At 37.3% G+C, this 17,306-nt stretch overlaps 1 protein-coding gene and 22 non-coding genes across 23 annotated transcripts; all 23 read right to left on the minus strand.

Moving 5' to 3' along the window:
* Nucleotides 1-207: 207 nt before the first annotated feature.
* On the minus strand, nucleotides 208-289 carry Trnal-uag (transfer RNA leucine (anticodon UAG)). The gene has a single exon. It is a non-coding gene; the product is annotated as a tRNA-Leu (tRNA).
* A 636-nt stretch (nucleotides 290-925) lies between these two features.
* Nucleotides 926-1,007, minus strand: Trnal-uag (transfer RNA leucine (anticodon UAG)). The gene has a single exon. It is a non-coding gene; the product is annotated as a tRNA-Leu (tRNA).
* Nucleotides 1,008-1,284: 277 nt separating this feature from the next.
* Nucleotides 1,285-1,366, minus strand: Trnal-uag (transfer RNA leucine (anticodon UAG)). The gene has a single exon. It is a non-coding gene; the product is annotated as a tRNA-Leu (tRNA).
* Nucleotides 1,367-2,002: 636 nt separating this feature from the next.
* Trnal-uag (transfer RNA leucine (anticodon UAG)) lies at nucleotides 2,003-2,084 on the minus strand. Its single transcript has one exon. It is a non-coding gene; the product is annotated as a tRNA-Leu (tRNA).
* Nucleotides 2,085-2,177: 93 nt separating this feature from the next.
* Trnal-aag (transfer RNA leucine (anticodon AAG)) lies at nucleotides 2,178-2,259 on the minus strand. The gene has a single exon. It is a non-coding gene; the product is annotated as a tRNA-Leu (tRNA).
* A 102-nt stretch (nucleotides 2,260-2,361) lies between these two features.
* On the minus strand, nucleotides 2,362-2,443 carry Trnal-uag (transfer RNA leucine (anticodon UAG)). Its single transcript has one exon. It is a non-coding gene; the product is annotated as a tRNA-Leu (tRNA).
* A 636-nt stretch (nucleotides 2,444-3,079) lies between these two features.
* Trnal-uag (transfer RNA leucine (anticodon UAG)) lies at nucleotides 3,080-3,161 on the minus strand. Its single transcript has one exon. It is a non-coding gene; the product is annotated as a tRNA-Leu (tRNA).
* Nucleotides 3,162-3,254: 93 nt separating this feature from the next.
* Trnal-aag (transfer RNA leucine (anticodon AAG)) lies at nucleotides 3,255-3,336 on the minus strand. Its single transcript has one exon. It is a non-coding gene; the product is annotated as a tRNA-Leu (tRNA).
* A 101-nt stretch (nucleotides 3,337-3,437) lies between these two features.
* Trnal-uag (transfer RNA leucine (anticodon UAG)) lies at nucleotides 3,438-3,519 on the minus strand. The gene has a single exon. It is a non-coding gene; the product is annotated as a tRNA-Leu (tRNA).
* A 93-nt stretch (nucleotides 3,520-3,612) lies between these two features.
* Nucleotides 3,613-3,694, minus strand: Trnal-aag (transfer RNA leucine (anticodon AAG)). The gene has a single exon. It is a non-coding gene; the product is annotated as a tRNA-Leu (tRNA).
* Nucleotides 3,695-3,795: 101 nt separating this feature from the next.
* Trnal-uag (transfer RNA leucine (anticodon UAG)) lies at nucleotides 3,796-3,877 on the minus strand. Its single transcript has one exon. It is a non-coding gene; the product is annotated as a tRNA-Leu (tRNA).
* Nucleotides 3,878-3,979: 102 nt separating this feature from the next.
* On the minus strand, nucleotides 3,980-4,061 carry Trnal-aag (transfer RNA leucine (anticodon AAG)). The gene has a single exon. It is a non-coding gene; the product is annotated as a tRNA-Leu (tRNA).
* Nucleotides 4,062-4,883: 822 nt separating this feature from the next.
* On the minus strand, nucleotides 4,884-4,965 carry Trnal-uag (transfer RNA leucine (anticodon UAG)). The gene has a single exon. It is a non-coding gene; the product is annotated as a tRNA-Leu (tRNA).
* A 623-nt stretch (nucleotides 4,966-5,588) lies between these two features.
* On the minus strand, nucleotides 5,589-5,670 carry Trnal-aag (transfer RNA leucine (anticodon AAG)). Its single transcript has one exon. It is a non-coding gene; the product is annotated as a tRNA-Leu (tRNA).
* A 92-nt stretch (nucleotides 5,671-5,762) lies between these two features.
* Trnal-uag (transfer RNA leucine (anticodon UAG)) lies at nucleotides 5,763-5,844 on the minus strand. Its single transcript has one exon. It is a non-coding gene; the product is annotated as a tRNA-Leu (tRNA).
* A 93-nt stretch (nucleotides 5,845-5,937) lies between these two features.
* Trnal-aag (transfer RNA leucine (anticodon AAG)) lies at nucleotides 5,938-6,019 on the minus strand. The gene has a single exon. It is a non-coding gene; the product is annotated as a tRNA-Leu (tRNA).
* Nucleotides 6,020-6,112: 93 nt separating this feature from the next.
* Trnal-aag (transfer RNA leucine (anticodon AAG)) lies at nucleotides 6,113-6,194 on the minus strand. Its single transcript has one exon. It is a non-coding gene; the product is annotated as a tRNA-Leu (tRNA).
* A 265-nt stretch (nucleotides 6,195-6,459) lies between these two features.
* On the minus strand, nucleotides 6,460-6,541 carry Trnal-aag (transfer RNA leucine (anticodon AAG)). Its single transcript has one exon. It is a non-coding gene; the product is annotated as a tRNA-Leu (tRNA).
* Nucleotides 6,542-6,818: 277 nt separating this feature from the next.
* On the minus strand, nucleotides 6,819-6,900 carry Trnal-uag (transfer RNA leucine (anticodon UAG)). The gene has a single exon. It is a non-coding gene; the product is annotated as a tRNA-Leu (tRNA).
* A 101-nt stretch (nucleotides 6,901-7,001) lies between these two features.
* On the minus strand, nucleotides 7,002-7,083 carry Trnal-uag (transfer RNA leucine (anticodon UAG)). The gene has a single exon. It is a non-coding gene; the product is annotated as a tRNA-Leu (tRNA).
* A 263-nt stretch (nucleotides 7,084-7,346) lies between these two features.
* Nucleotides 7,347-7,428, minus strand: Trnal-uag (transfer RNA leucine (anticodon UAG)). The gene has a single exon. It is a non-coding gene; the product is annotated as a tRNA-Leu (tRNA).
* A 375-nt stretch (nucleotides 7,429-7,803) lies between these two features.
* On the minus strand, nucleotides 7,804-7,885 carry Trnal-uag (transfer RNA leucine (anticodon UAG)). The gene has a single exon. It is a non-coding gene; the product is annotated as a tRNA-Leu (tRNA).
* A 1,355-nt stretch (nucleotides 7,886-9,240) lies between these two features.
* LOC144858658 (arylsulfatase B-like) lies at nucleotides 9,241-17,068 on the minus strand. Its single transcript, XM_078714755.1, has 8 exons — nucleotides 16,952-17,068; nucleotides 16,045-16,323; nucleotides 15,445-15,631; nucleotides 14,927-15,129; nucleotides 14,022-14,229; nucleotides 13,198-13,447; nucleotides 12,493-12,662; nucleotides 9,241-11,564 (listed from the first exon to the last, which is right to left on the minus strand). Exons 2-8 carry the CDS (start codon nucleotides 16,312-16,314, stop codon nucleotides 11,287-11,289), a joined length of 1,566 nt encoding a protein of 521 aa, XP_078570881.1. The 5' UTR covers nucleotides 16,315-16,323; nucleotides 16,952-17,068; the 3' UTR covers nucleotides 9,241-11,286.
* Between the last annotated feature and the right edge of the window lie 238 nt (nucleotides 17,069-17,306).

Below are 17,306 nucleotides of genomic sequence, written 5' to 3' on the forward strand. Positions count from 1 at the left end.
GTAGTGAGCCGTTAAAAGAATTTTGGCAGCGGTGGGATTCGAACCCACGCCATCGAAATGACTGGTGCCTTAAACCAGCGGCTTAGACCGCTCGGCCACGCTATCTTGAATCTAGTCACATTTATTTAGAAAAATGGTTTCGTAATGTCTCATGAAATTTTACAATATATCATTTGTACGTCATGTAATGAGCCGGTAAAAAAATATTGGCAGCGGTGGGATTCGAACCCACGCCATCGAAATGACTGGTGCCTAAAACCAGCGCCTTAGACCGCTCGGCCACGCTACCTTGAATATTTATTCAATTATGGTTTCGGGTTTTTCTCATGAATTTATTATTCATATCATTTGTACGTTATGTAATGAGCCGGTAAAAGAATATTGGCAGCGGTGGGATTCGAACCCACGCCATCGAAATGAATGGTGCCTTAAACCAGCGCCTTAGACCGCTCGGCCACGATACCTTGAATGTTGTCACATTTATTTAGAAAAATGGTTTCGTAATTTCTCATGAATGTTTACATTAAATCATTTGTACGTTATGTAGTGAGCCGGTAAAAGATATTTGCAGCGGTGGGATTCGAACCCACGCCATCGAAATGACTGGTGCCTAAAACCAGCGCATTAGACCGCCCGGCCACGCTACCATGAGTCTTCTTTTAATTATGGTTTCGGGTTTTCTCATGAATGTATTATTCATATCATTTGTAGACGTTATGTAGTGAGCCGGTAAAAGAATATTGGCAGCGGTGGGATTCGAACCCACGCCATCGAAAAGACTGGTGCCTTAAACCAGCGGCTTAGACCGCTCGGCCACGCTATCTTGAATGTTGTCACATTTATTTAGAAAAATGGTTTCGTAATGTCTCATGAAATTTTACAATATATCATTTGTACGTCATGTAATGAGCCGGTAAAAAAATATTGGCAGCGGTGGGATTCGAACCCACGCCATCGAAATGACTGGTGCCTAAAACCAGCGCCTTAGACCGCTCGGCCACGCTACCTTGAATATTTATTCAATTATGGTTTCGGGTTTTTCTCATGAATTTATTATTTATATCATTTGTACGTTATGTAATGAGCCGGTAAAAGAATATTGGCAGCGGTGGGATTCGAACCCACGCCATCGAAATGACTGGTGCCTTAAACCAGCGGCTTAGACCGCTCGGCCACGCTATCTTGAATCTAGTCACATTTATTTAGAAAAATGGTTTCGTAATGTCTCATGAATTTTTACAATATATCATTTGTACGTCATGTAATGAGCCGGTAAAAAAATATTGGCAGCGGTGGGATTCGAACCCACGCCATCGAAATGACTGGTGCCTAAAACCAGCGCCTTAGACCGCTCGGCCACGCTACCTTGAATATTTATTCAATTATGGTTTCGGGTTTTTCTCATGAATTTATTATTCATATCATTTGTACGTTATGTAATGAGCCGGTAAAAGAATATTGGCAGCGGTGGGATTCGAACCCACGCCATCGAAATGAATGGTGCCTTAAACCAGCGCCTTAGACCGCTCGGCCACGATACCTTGAATGTTGTCACATTTATTTAGAAAAATGGTTTCGTAATTTCTCATGAATGTTTACATTAAATCATTTGTACGTTATGTAGTGAGCCGGTAAAAGATATTTGCAGCGGTGGGATTCGAACCCACGCCATCGAAATGACTGGTGCCTAAAACCAGCGCATTAGACCGCCCGGCCACGCTACCATGAGTCTTCTTTTAATTATGGTTTCGGGTTTTCTCATGAATGTATTATTCATATCATTTGTAGACGTTATGTAGTGAGCCGGTAAAAGAATATTGGCAGCGGTGGGATTCGAACCCACGCCATCGAAAAGACTGGTGCCTTAAACCAGCGGCTTAGACCGCTCGGCCACGCTATCTTGAATGTTGTCACATTTATTTAGAAAAATGGTTTCGTAATGTCTCATGAAATTTTACAATATATCATTTGTACGTCATGTAATGAGCCGGTAAAAAAATATTGGCAGCGGTGGGATTCGAACCCACGCCATCGAAATGACTGGTGCCTAAAACCAGCGCCTTAGACCGCTCGGCCACGCTACCTTGAATATTTATTCAATTATGGTTTCGGGTTTTTCTCATGAATTTATTATTTATATCATTTGTACGTTATGTAATGAGCCGGTAAAAGAATATTGGCAGCGGTGGGATTCGAACCCACGCCATCGAAATGACTGGTGCCTTAAACCAGCGCCTTAGACCGCTCGGCCACGCTACCTTGAATGTTGTCACATTTATTTAGAAAAATGGTTTCGTAATTTCTCATGAATTTTTACAATATATCATTTGTACGTCATGTAATGAGCCGGTAAAAAAATATTGGCAGCGGTGGGATTCGAACCCACGCCATCGAAATGACTGGTGCCTAAAACCAGCGCCTTAGACCGCTCGGCCACGCTACCTTGAATATTTATTCAATTATGGTTTCGGGTTTTTCTCATGAATTTATTATTCATATCATTTGTACGTTATGTAATGAGCCGGTAAAAGAATATTGGCAGCGGTGGGATTCGAACCCACGCCATCGAAATGAATGGTGCCTTAAACCAGCGCCTTAGACCGCTCGGCCACGATACCTTGAATGTTGTCACATTTATTTAGAAAAATGGTTTCGTAATTTCTCATGAATGTTTACATTAAATCATTTGTACGTTATGTAGTGAGCCGGTAAAAGATATTTGCAGCGGTGGGATTCGAACCCACGCCATCGAAATGACTGGTGCCTAAAACCAGCGCATTAGACCGCCCGGCCACGCTACCATGAGTCTTCTTTTAATTATGGTTTCGGGTTTTCTCATGAATGTATTATTCATATCATTTGTAGACGTTATGTAGTGAGCCGGTAAAAGAATATTGGCAGCGGTGGGATTCGAACCCACGCCATCGAAAAGACTGGTGCCTTAAACCAGCGGCTTAGACCGCTCGGCCACGCTATCTTGAATGTTGTCACATTTATTTAGAAAAATGGTTTCGTAATGTCTCATGAAATTTTACAATATATCATTTGTACGTCATGTAATGAGCCGGTAAAAAAATATTGGCAGCGGTGGGATTCGAACCCACGCCATCGAAATGACTGGTGCCTAAAACCAGCGCCTTAGACCGCTCGGCCACGCTACCTTGAATATTTATTCAATTATGGTTTCGGGTTTTTCTCATGAATTTATTATTTATATCATTTGTACGTTATGTAATGAGCCGGTAAAAGAATATTGGCAGCGGTGGGATTCGAACCCACGCCATCGAAATGACTGGTGCCTTAAACCAGCGCCTTAGACCGCTCGGCCACGCTACCTTGAATGTTGTCACATTTATTTAGAAAAATGGTTTCGTAATTTCTCATGAATTTTTACATTAAATCATTTGTACGTTATGTAGTGAGCCGGTAAAAGATATTGGCAGCGGTGGGATTCGAACCCACGCCATCGAAATGACTGGTGCCTAAAACCAGCGCCTTAGACCGCTCGGCCACGCTACCTTGAATATTTATTCAATTATGGTTTCGGGTTTTTCTCATGAATTTATTATTCATATCATTTGTACGTTATGTAATGAGCCGGTAAAAGAATATTGGCAGCGGTGGGATTCGAACCCACGCCATCGAAATGACTGGTGCCTTAAACCAGCGCCTTAGACCGCTCGGCCACGCTACCTTGAATTTTGTCACATTTATTTAGAAAAATGGTTTCGTAATTTCTCATGAATTTTTACATTAAATCATTTGTACGTTATGTAGTGAGCCGGTAAAAGATATTGGCAGCGGTGGGATTCGAACCCACGCCATCGAAATGACTGGTGCCTAAAACCAGCGCCTTAGACCGCTCGGCCACGCTACCTTGAATGTTTTCACGTTTATTTAGAAAATTGGTTTCGGTATTTCTCATGAATTTTTACATTATATCATTTGTACGTTATGTAGTGAGCCGGTAAAAGAATATTGGCAGCGGTGGGATTCGAACCCACGCCATCGAAATGACTGGTACCTTAAACCAGCGCCTTAGACCGCTCGGCCACGCTACCTTGAATTTTGTCACATTTATTTAGAAAAATGGTTTCGTAATGTCTCATGAAATTTTACAATATATCATTTGTACGTCATGTAATTAGCCGGTAAAAGAATATAGTTAGCGGTGGGATTCGAACCCACGCCATCAAATTGACTGGTGCCTAAAACCAGCGCATTAGACCGCCCGGCCACGCTGCCATGAGTCTTCTTTTAATTATGGTTTCGGGTTTTCTCATGAATGTATTATTCATATCATTTGTAGACGTTATGTAGTGAGCCGGTAAAAGAATATTGGCAGCGGTGGGATTCGAACCCACGCCATCGAAAAGACTGGTGCCTTAAACCAGCGGCTTAGACCGCTCGGCCACGCTATCTTGAATGTTGTCACATTTATTTAGAAAAATGGTTTCGTAATGTCTCATGAAATTTTACAATATATCATTTGTACGTCATGTAATGAGCCGGTAAAAGAATATTGGTAGCGGTGGGATTCGAACCCACGCCATCGAATTGACTGGTGCCTAAAACCAGCGCATTAGACCGCCCGGCCACGCTACCTTGAGTCTTCTTTTAATTATGGTTTCGGGTTTTCTCATGAATGTATTATTCATATCATTTGTAGACGTTATGTAGTGAGCCGTTAAAAGAATTTTGGCAGCGGTGGGATTCGAACCCACGCCATCGAAATGACTGGTGCCTTAAACCAGCGGCTTAGACCGCTCGGCCACGCTATCTTGAATCTAGTCACATTTATTTAGAAAAATGGTTTCGTAATGTCTCATGAAATTTTACAATATATCATTTGTACGTCATGTAATGAGCCGGTAAAAAAATATTGGCAGCGGTGGGATTCGAACCCACGCCATCGAAATGACTGGTGCCTAAAACCAGCGCCTTAGACCGCTCGGCCACGCTACCTTGAATATTTATTCAATTATGGTTTCGGGTTTTTCTCATGAATTTATTATTCATATCATTTGTACGTTATGTAATGAGCCGGTAAAAGAATATTGGCAGCGGTGGGATTCGAACCCACGCCATCGAAATGAATGGTGCCTTAAACCAGCGCCTTAGACCGCTCGGCCACGATACCTTGAATGTTGTCACATTTATTTAGAAAAATGGTTTCGTAATTTCTCATGAATGTTTACATTAAATCATTTGTACGTTATGTAGTGAGCCGGTAAAAGATATTTGCAGCGGTGGGATTCGAACCCACGCCATCGAAATGACTGGTGCCTAAAACCAGCGCCTTAGACCGCTCGGCCACGCTACCTTGAATGTTTTCACATTTATTTAGAAAATTGGTTTCGGTATTTCTCATGAATTTTTACATTATATCATCTGTACGTTATGTAGTGAGCCGGTAAAAGAATATTGGCAGTGGTGGGATTCGAACCCACGCCATCGAAATGACTGGTGCCTTAGACCGCTCGGCTACGCTACCGTGAATGTTCATTCAATTATGGTTTCGGGGTTTCTCATGATTTTATCATTCATATTATTTGTACACGTTATGTAGTGAGTCGGTAAAAGAATATTGGCAGCGGTGGGATTCGAACCCACGCCATCGAAATGACTGGTGCCTTAAACCAGCGCCTTAGACCGCTCGGCCACGCTACCTTGAATGTTTATTCAATTATGGTTTCGGGTTTTTCTCATGAATTTTTGCATTAAATCATTTGTACGTTATGTAATGAGCCGGTAAAAAATATTGGCAGCGGTGGGATTCGAACCCACGCCATCGAAATGACTGGTGCCTAAAACCAGCGCCTTAGACCGCTCGGCCACGCTACCTTGAATATTTATTCTATTATGGTTTCGGGTTTTTCTCATGAATTTATTATTCATATCATTTGTACGTTATGTAATGAGCCGGTAAAAGAATATTGGCAGCGGTGGGATTCGAACCCACGCCATCGAAATGACTGGTGCCTTAAACCAGCACCTTAGACCGCTCGGCCACACTACCTTGAATGTTTATTCATTCATGGTTTCGGGTTTTTCTTATGAATTTTTGCATTAAATCATTTGTACGTTATGTAATGAGCCGGTAAAAGAATATTGGCAGCGGTGGGATTCGAACCCACGCCATCGAAATGACTGGTGCCTTAAACCAGCGCCTTAGACCGCTCGGCCACGCTACCTTGAATGTTTTCACATTTATTTAGAAAATTGGTTTCGGTATTTCTCATGAATTTTTACATTATATCATTTGTACGTTATGTAGTGAGCCGGTAAAAGAATATTGGCAGCGGTGGGATTCGAACCCACGCCTTCGAAATGACTGGTGCCTTAGACCGCTCGGCTACGCTACCGTGAATGTTCATTCAATTATGGTTTCGGGTTTTCTCATGATTTTATCATTCATATTATTTGTACACGTTATGTAGTGAGTTGGTAAAAGAATATTGGCAGCGGTGGGATTCGAACCCACGCCATCGAAATGACTGGTACCTTAAACCAGCGCCTTAGACCGCTCGGCCACGCTACCTTGAATTTTTTTACATTTATTTAGAAAAATGGTTTCGTAATGTCTCATGAAATTTTACAATATATCATTTGTACGTCATGTAATTAGCCGGTAAAAGAATATTGGTAGCGGTGGGATTCGAACCCACGCCATCGAATTGACTGGTGCCTAAAACCAGCGCATTAGACCGCTCGGCCACGCTACCTTGAATATTTATTCAATTATGGTTTCGGGTTTTTCTCATGAATTTATTATTCATATCATTTGTACGTTATGTAATGAGCCGGTAAAAGAATATTGGCAGCGGTGGGATTCGAACCCACGCCATCGAAATGACTGGTGCCTAAAACCAGCGCCTTAGACCGCTCGGCCACGCTACCTTGAATGTTGTCACATTTATTTAGAAAAATGATTTTGGTATTTCTCATGAAATTTTACAATATATCATTTGTACGTCATGTAATGAGCCGGTAAAAAATATTGGCAGCGGTGGGATTCGAACCCACGCCATCGAAATGACTGGTGCCTAAAACCAGCGCCTTAGACCGCTCGGCCACGCTACCTTGAATTTGTATTCAATTATGGTTTCGGGTTTTTCTCATGAATTTATTATTCATATCATTTGTACGTTATGTAATGAGCCGGTAAAAGAATATTGGCAGCGGTGGTATTCGAACCCACGCCATCGAAATGACTGGTGCCTAAAACCAGCGCCTTAGACCGCTCGGCCACGTTACCTTGAATGTTTAATATGGTTTCGGATTTTTCTCATGAATTTATTATTCATATCATTTGTACGTTATGTAGTGAGCTGGTAAAAGAATATTGGCAGCGGTAGGATTCGAACCCACGCCATCGAAATGACTGGTGCCTAAAACCAGCGCCTTAGACCGCTCGGCCACGCTACCTTGAATGTTGTCGCATTTATTTAGAAAAATGATTTCGGTATTCCTCATGAAATTTTACAATATATCATTTGTACGTCATGTAATGAGACGGTAAAAGAATATTGGCAGCGGTGGGATTCGGACCCACGCTATCGAATTTACTGGTGCCTTAAACCAATGCCTTCGGCCGTTCGGCCACGCTACCTTGAATGTTGTCACATTTATTTAGGAAAATGATTTCGGTATTTCTCATGAATTTTTGCATTAAATTATTTGTACGTTATGTAGTGTGCCGTTCGGCCACGCTACCTTAGTTAGAAAAATGGTTTCGTAATGTCTCATGAAATTTTACAATATATCATTTGTACGTTATGTAATGAGCCGGTAAAAGAATATTGGCAGCGGTGGGATTCGAACCCACGCCATCGAAATGACTGGTGCCTAAAACCAGCGCCTTAGACCGCTCGGCCACGCTACCTTGAATGTTTATTCAATTATGGTTTCGAAGTTTTCTCATGAATTTATTATTCATATCATTTGTACGTTATGTAGTGAACCGGTAAAAGAATATTGGCAGTGGTGGGATTCGAACCCACGCCATCGAAATGAATGGTGCCTAAAACCAGCGCGTTAGATCGCTCGGCCACGCTACCTTGAATGTTGTCACATTTATTTAGAAAAATGATTTCGGTATTTCTCATGAATTTTTGCATTAAATTATTTGTACGTTATGTAGTGTGCCGTTCGGCCACGCTACCTTAGTTAGAAAAATGGTTTCGTAATGTCTCATGAAATTTTACAAAATATCATTTGTACGTTATGTAATGAGCCGGTAAAAGAATATTGGCAGCGGTGGGATTCGAACCCACGCCATCGAAATGACTGGTGCCTAAAACCACGCTACCTTGAATGTTGTCACATTTATTTTGAAAAATGGTTTCAGTATTTCTCATGAATTTTTACATTAAATCATTCATACGTTATGTAATGAGCCGGCAATAGAATATTGGCAGCGGTGGGATTCGAACCCACGCCATTGAAATGCGCGCGTAACGTTGTGTACAACACATGTTTTATCCACAGAAAGTTTGCCATTGATATGAATTAAACTTTTACCAAGTGTCAATAAAAAATAAAGTTTGGTTTTTAAACCATGATCAATCATAACAATTCTTAAAATCGTTCTCGCAATTATTTGAAAAATTCATTCATTCATTTATGTATTTACACAAAGCAAAATTCAAAATATGTTAATAAAAAATAGTTTCCGTTTGTCATGAGTTTTAAGAATTTGATCATCATTAGTATGTTTATATGAGCCCGTAAAAATATTGGCAGTGGTGGGATTCGAACCCACGCCATCGAAATGACTGGTGCCTGGTAACAGAACAAAAGAATAATTAATTGTAAATAACCTATTTTTTTTCCATGATACATTTTAATTAAATTTAAAAATTGTAAATGAAGGAAATATGCTTTATTATTGAAATCAATCATCTTTTCATCTTACGTAAATATGCATGTATTTCAACTACTGTACTTTTAACATTGTAAGAATCTTTGTGTAGAATATAAATGTAAGAAAGTATTTCATGTCACAAATGTTCATATAATAAAAATAAATCAGACAAAGTTTTTGTTTCTGCCTCAAATAATATATTTAATTTTGAGGCAGAAACAAGAACTTTGTCGGTTTTATTTTTATACATGATCCTGCCTATGCAGCACCTATTTTTTCCTCATAATATATATAATACATTTATAACAAATTGAAAAAAATGTGGACGAACCTACCAAACAAAAAAAACCAAATGACCATAAGAACATGCAACATCCTTGTTATCAATTTTATTGTATCTGAATCACCATTAATTTTCACATACATAAATAAAAATATATTACAATGAAATTGGAATGTGATGAACAACTTTCTTATTGAACAGTCTATTGCAACAATCCTACATTCTTCCTGATGATTTTCAAAAATGTTTAAAATCAGGGAATAACATTATTGGTGGGAGGCCAATGATCAGCCAACTAGCACTACTGATTCGGTGTGTCACAAAATGGTTATAAAAATAAATCGGAAACTGTATATAAAGTCTGAATATATATATATATATATATATAAATCAATGATGTTGCGTAGCACTGTGTAAATTATATATAAATCATACTGTAAATTATAGAAACAGTGCTCATATTCGGAACATGATCTCATATTTGTATATTTGGGCAGTCACCTTTGCGGCAAATCTTGCAAAACTTGTTCATTGGTTGATTCTACTGAAAAATTTCAGAGTAACCAAACTGGCCGCATTTTTCGGCTAAGACAATCAATTAATTGTCCAACCAAAAACGTCATTTATCTCATATACTGTAATATTTGTGGCAAACAGTACGTCGGAGAAACAAAAAACACTCTCCGTATGAGAATGACACAACATAGATCAGCTATCAAAACATTAAAGCTTGATCAACCTGTAGCCGAACATTTTAATTCAGCTGGTCACTCGATTGCAAATTTCAGAGTTATTGCAATAGACCACGACGTCAAATGGAGCGACAAAACTCGCAAAGACAAAGAAAACCACTGGGAATTACTACTTAAAACCACAAAACCTTTTGGACTTAACATTAGGAACATACTCCCAGATCGGTAAAATTATTCCATTGACTACCAAAATTTAAGTTTCAATATTAACCACCATTTTAGCTTTTTTTTAGTTCCATTCCAAAATTGTTTATATCTCTACCAAGCTACCTTCTTTGTTTTCTACTCTTATTCAGTCTCCACCCACTATTCAACACGCTGTTTCTATTGTTATATTTCTTTTATTCCTGTCCACCCAGGCAGCACTTGCCAACTAATATGCTATGACTTTATCCAAATTCCCTCACTTGCACTGATGAAGGGCTAGTGTTGCACGAAAGCTCTGCTAACTTTTCTGGCTGTTTACTTTATCGTTTTGATTTAGCTTTTCGCTTTTTTTTTGTATCTCCATTGAGATCCAGCCACAGCATTGTCATTTTTTTCAGTAATTTGCCTTTGGATTTATATATATATTTGTATGCGCATCTAGTGGAAGAACAGCTTTCAGACAGTACCAAGAAAAATCATATACTTAATTGCATTATAAAATATATAAAAATATCTATCTATTACAAATAAATCCAAAGGCTATTAATTAAAAAAATTACAATGACAGTGGGTATCAGTTGCTGGATCTCAATTGAGATACAAATATAGACAAATAAAAGCAGCCAGAAAGGCATGAGTTTTAAATATAATATCTGGCTAAATGCACACAAATATGTGTAACATAAATCACAACGAAAAAAAACATGAATTTCTCTTAATATGGTCAAATATAAAATTTGGCAAAAGTCTGCTATAAAAACCAGACTTGTTTTCAGTAGTTAGGTAGTTTAACCTAATGTAATAACATGTCTGGTGACTCCCTAGAAAGTAAAAAAGATAGTGGGTATACAGCTAATAATTTTCGCTATACCACGGAAATAAAAATCTTCAGTTGCATAAAAACACCAGAAACCTAAAATTCAAGTTATATTTAGTCATCTCATATTTTTTACCACACTGTTATTTTTCATAATTGTTTCAAAATACCTCTCTATATACAAAATAGTACTGTGTAATTTGAACTGCCCACTAATAAGAAAATGCTTATTTTTAACAAAATCATATGGCACAATAAAAATTCCAAAAATTATGAAACATATGGGAAAATATAAATTGATAGTTATTAGAAAGTATGATAAATAGAAATGATGATGCATGATCTGAAATTTCAAAGAAACCATAATAGTAACTGTAACTTTACTATGATTGCTTTTTCTCAAAATATGAATTGTATAAATTTACTCTTTATCATAAATCCAATCGCTCCACATATCATCATGAAGTGCTGGATTAGATCTAACATCAGGTGGAGGAAAAAAAACAGGCAATGATGAATTTGCATAAAATGCAAGGCGTTCTGTTAGTTGATACACTATGTCGGGTCTGAGGGCAGATAAATCATTATATTCATTCGGATCATCCTTAATGTTGAATAACCATAAGAATTTTCCTTTGGGGTCGGTTGGTACAGGTGCCTTTATATTGGACTCTGGTGGTGCTATCCAACTTGAATTACCTGCAAAATAATAATTAATGCTATTTAATAGAAATAGCAACCTTTCAATTGCACACAAGTGGGGAAAGTTACAATTATTCTATTAGTGAATGTAGTCTAGGTTCTAGACTGAATTTCAACTTAATAATGGAAACAATATTTTCGCACACATGGTGTTTAATATGTATCATGTTTGAGCTTTCCAGGCAAAAATTTGAATGGTGGACTAATATAAAAAAGTCTATGCTGTGATGCTACTAGGTCCAAGAAGATTTTATAAAAAGTGTGGCCAAACCATACAGGCAGAAGCAATAATGCAAACATACAGGGTGCTATTTAAAAAAAAATCAGCAGAATCTATAGTACTTTAAAAAGAATTCTATCCAAATCGGCCCTAAACCGTCTCGGCCAGTCAAGTCAAGTCGGCCCCACGTCAAGTCGGCCAGAGGCAACTCGGCCCCAAGTCAAGTCGACCTCAAGTCAACTTGGCCTCACGTCAACTCAGCCAAAAACAAACCCAATAAGGTATGTATGGGGCCGACTTGACTCGGGGCCGACTTGACGTGGGGCTGACTTGACTTTGGCTAAGGCGGTTTGAAGGCAGACTTGACCTGCACCCTAGTGCTTTTCAAATATGGCATATGCTGAAGGGCATTGTAGAAAACGTGTCAGCAACATATTTTGTCAACCAAAAGAGACTAAAATAGTAAATTTATTCTTTGTCGAATGAATGTTATTTTGTATCTCCAAAACAATCGGGAGAAATTGTTCATTTATTAGGAGACGGTAGGTAGATCACTCAAAATATTGGGAATCTGCTGTAATTATCCAGTTACGTATGTACTGTCACTCACAATTCATAAACATTTTAAATATGCTAAATACAAAAATCAAACATTTTACTCACCTTATAATTTTACTTATTATTAATATTATTAAATTAACAAACCTGGATCACCAGTAAGTAATTTCCAGTCACCAACTCTGATAGCAGCTCTAATAGTGGTATCAAACATTGCTGATGTATGTTGAGATCCTGTCACCTTATTAGGAAATGGTCGAGGCTGAAGAGGATCAATGTTATGAAGTATTTCTTTTCTTGGTGAATCTGTTCCATTACTAATAATATAAAGAGTAAAAACAATCTATTTATCACACATTACGTGAAGACATTTCTAAATAAAACACAGATAAACAATTTCTCATTTTAGTTATGTTGATGATATAGGGAATAAGAAACTTTTTTCTCTTTCTGTAATTGATATATTTTAAATAAATGTATTACTGTATTTAATTTGCTTCAATCATGACAGCACCTAAAGCTGTGTTTATACGCTCTTTCTGTGTTAAATACCAATTTAAGCCTTGTCCACACTGGACTTGTAAAATGGTAAATCTAACCAAGATAACTTTACCCAATAGATTTGGTCATTGTTCGCAATATGATAATTTAGTTTTTTAACATAGTTTTAACAAACTTTACCTGTGAAATTAAAAACTATGAAGTTGCATGTTCGGATTGGACTTCTGTAGCCAGCATGGTTATTTTTACCAATGCAATAACTCATATTGTATGCAGGCTTAACTCTAGTGTGTGAACACAGTTTTAAATATATATACTATAGACCATAACATTTTCAGAAAACATATTTACCAAATACTTGTCCACATGTCATGTCCATCAAGCTTGAGGTCATGAAGGTCACCACCAGCTACACCTTGAACTAGAGTTGGGAACCAGTCACTAACATGCATCAGACCATTGTATACACTTCCCTGAACTGATTTTGGTATTAAAGGACCACTTACAAAACCAACGCCATGTATTCCTCCTTCCCATAAAGAATGCTTCCAACCTCTAAGAGGCCAATTGTTACCACCTAGGTGAATTTCACCTCCGTTATCTGTCAGATTTACAACAGGCTGAGTAGGTATATGAGCTTGCAGTAAATATTTATAATCGAAGGGTAGCTTGTAATCACTGACAAAGGGCATGTAAAATAGTTCTTATACATCAACCTAAGCAATAAAATGGTTAATTACTTTAGACATGAAATGGTACATATCTACCATGCAATGCATTATTCAGACTTTAAAGTTAAATGGATAAATCAAGTAATTTTGTATAGATAGTTTTTACTGCATGTACACATCAAACAGTGGTGAGACATTTTAACTACACAAAATGAACATAATATAAAAATATACATTTTTAAAATTATGGTTAGACATTGCTCAAAAAAGTCAATGGAATATTAACTATCACTAGAGAACTAAGCTACAGTAAAGGTGTATTTCTGTTAAAAAGTAAAAACTAATTTAAATTTAGTTTTATTTTTAAATGCTGGCAAATACTAACAATTACAATACAGTAATTCAAGATTATGCATATAATTAATGCTCTCTTTTAATTTAATCTAAAATGGAATTTTATTTTAATTAAAGTAAATATGTAAAAACAAACAGCTGGTTACATACCTGTTGAGAATACAATAATAGTATTATCCCATAACCCTTTGTTTTTTAATGATTGTGTTAAATTTCCAACGGCCTCATCCATGGAAGCTACCATGCCTGCATATGTGCTTCTGTTACTGTCTTTGATGTATTCATATGGCTTCTTGTAATGCTCAGGTACTTGCAATGGAGCATGCACTGCTTGAAGGGCCATATACAAGAACAATGGCTATTAAAAAAATGTATTGTATTCATAAGCAATTTAACAAATTAATTCTGATTGAAAAAGACATAGAGGTCAGGGTGGCCAGCGATGAAAACAAAATTATGCTAGGTGGCAGCACAAAATTATGCCAGGTTATGCTAGGCACAATTATGGCCAAAATGTTACAAAAACATTGTATCAGACTCAGAGGGTGGTATATCAATATGTTTACTGGATGTACCGCAAAAGGGAAAACCCAGGTTTTTGCCCAAATTATGCCAAATTTTTGGTTACAATTATGCTAGATTTTTTAGAAAAAATGTTAGATTATGGGAAATATGCTTCAGAATGATGCCATATTATGCTAGATTTATGCTAGGTGTGTCAAAATTATGCTAGATAGCATAATTATGCTAGATTTGGCCACTATAATACAGGTAGTCAATGTAAACAATCTTTTCTTTTGAAAGAAAATAAACTTGAACAATTTGCAACATAATCAACATGCCTACAGTACATGAATGTCTTGGGAAAAGCAAATTTATGAATCTAGCCTTAAGATATAAAATAAAATTGCTTGATAATAGCAATAGCTCTTGTTTCAGGACGGTAGACAAAGGATGTCTGCAATACAGTCAGTAATGAACTGAATGATGTATACTGTGTACTGTACAGATTAACCTTTGGTATCAATTTCTGCCGTCTTCCATTCCGTATTTACCTTTGAAGTATTATGGTTCATAATAACATCATGAGCTTTGTCATTCCAGATGAAAGTACCATAAGTACCATTTAATGATTTTATTGGTTTATCATTATCTCGCAAGTCAACTCCGTAATGCCAATCGTCAGGTACGTCAAATCCAGGCATGGATACGCCCTCTTGTACGTGAGTGTAATAATCGGCTTGACCAGTCAGATACCCTATCAAAGTTAATAAATTAAGGCCCTCATTATTAGTTTTGTTGTAGAAGCAGTGGTGAAATTTAATCAATGTTTAGTCATGATATACTGTACTATACAAATAATGTTTGAGTTGGATGGTGAGAATATTTCAAAATACACCATTAGACATCACTTTTCCATTAAGTTGTGCTAAAATGCTGAATGACACGTCACATAATTAACCAATCAAATTGCAAGAATACAATCAGGTGTGTTGTAAATAAGAGTATTGATGCATCAACTCTTAGTGCCACAGACTATTAAAGATGTCAACCAACTAGTGGATTCACATACCATAAAATGAGTCAAAACCTTTTCTTGTTGGCCAGCACTTTTTGCTTGAGAATCCAATATGCCATTTACCAACAAGATGTGTTGCATATCCAAGAGACTTCAATCCTTGTGCCATGGTAACATCATTATCAGGAATACAACTTGTTTGTGGACACCATATAATACTGTGTTGTAAACCTGTATGAATCTATAGTCAAAGATTTTATGATGTCACTAAATTTAATCAAGTCCATTGTGAAATTTCCTCTCGGTACACTTAGATGAGAAGGTGTCAAAGCAATCTCACTCTTATCGGATAACAACATAAATTTATCACAATTCATAGTACAGTAATTGTAAGCCATATATGACCTACATTTATTTTCCTGTTTTACTCAAAAGTAATAAAAAAAAGGGGTTTTTGAGCACTTTAATCCAAGATATTTACTAATCCTGCCCGCAAAATTTCCAACAATTAAAAAAAAAAAAAATGACCTACTGTACGTTTAGACACATAACACTGCATTTTGCAATATATAAATTGAACATTATTATTATTTAATTGCCTCCAAATTTGTGAGACATCAAAATGTACAAAACCACTATACGATGCAAACAAACCTGATATTTGCCAGTCATAAGTTGACTCCGCGTCGGCGAGCAAATCGGTTGGACGTAATAATTTTCAAGCTTTATCCCTTCAGCAGCAAGTTTATCCAGTACTGGAGTTTTGATGGCAGACTGATGGTAACCAATGTCATGGTAACCATAGTCATCAGCCAATATAAATACAATATTAGGTGGTTTTGCAGTCACATGACAACTTAATGCTAAAAATAGGAAAACCAAGTATTTCATCTCATTAGGCAATCTCAAACACGCTTCCATCATTCTGTGCTCCTAAAACAAAATCAAATAAAAAAATGTTAAATAATAATTAATACAGTATTGACTTTTGTTTTCTCCAAGGCCCTGTTTCTGTTGCAAAGTAAATACCGTATTTAATTAATACGCTATTTTTTTAATACCGTATACAGTACAGTATACTGTATATTTTTGGCAGTGGAAATGGCGCTCATAAAAAATATACCTCATTTTGTATGTATACCGTATTTTCCCCATCAAATTTGTGGATAAAATATGGCATTTATATATTTATACTATACTTTGGGTACCCTTTTCTGCTGCCAATAAAAAATACTGAAATATACCAAATATAATTAAAACGAAGTGGTTAGGATTCCGGCAGAATGAACGCAATTTATTGGTCAATTGAAAATCCGGAATCCTAACCACGGCATAATTAAAATTGTTGGCTAGCTGGGACCGGTAGGCATCAGTCAGCCAGGCAAGAAAGCTAACTAGGCCTGGAGGCTAGGCCCACTAACTAAGCCTATCTAAGGGGAAGGAAGGGAGTCTCGGAGAGATCGGAGAACCGTACGTAGCCTGGCCTAAAATTGGAGGGCCTAGCCTAGGCCTAGCTAGCCTAGTTTTATGGCCTAAAAGCCCAACATGTTTTGTAGCGTACCTAGACTAGGCCTAGACAATGTGTTCAAAGGTTAACACAAACATTGGCTACAACAAGAATTGAAATGCACAGAATAGATAGGAGGCAGGATAGAGGAGGTCAAGCTAGATAGAGTAGTAGCTCACCACACAGCGGCTGGTGGTGAGCCCATTTTAAATTCATGAAACGCCAAATACGCCACAAGCTTAATAATTCCATAGCGTGTGCGATCCCACGGACGTGTCAGATAGTACTCTGATTACATAATTATTATTAACTTGATAGTACAATTCAGATAAAAATTAGCCCTAAAGTCAATAAAAAAAAATCAATTGGATGGGATTTAGGCCTATTATTATGTAATTATTTATTTTAA

This window comes from Antedon bifida, chromosome 2, assembly GCF_963402885.1.
Source record: "Antedon bifida chromosome 2, ecAntBifi1.1, whole genome shotgun sequence".
Taxonomy (NCBI): domain Eukaryota; kingdom Metazoa; phylum Echinodermata; class Crinoidea; order Comatulida; family Antedonidae; genus Antedon; species Antedon bifida.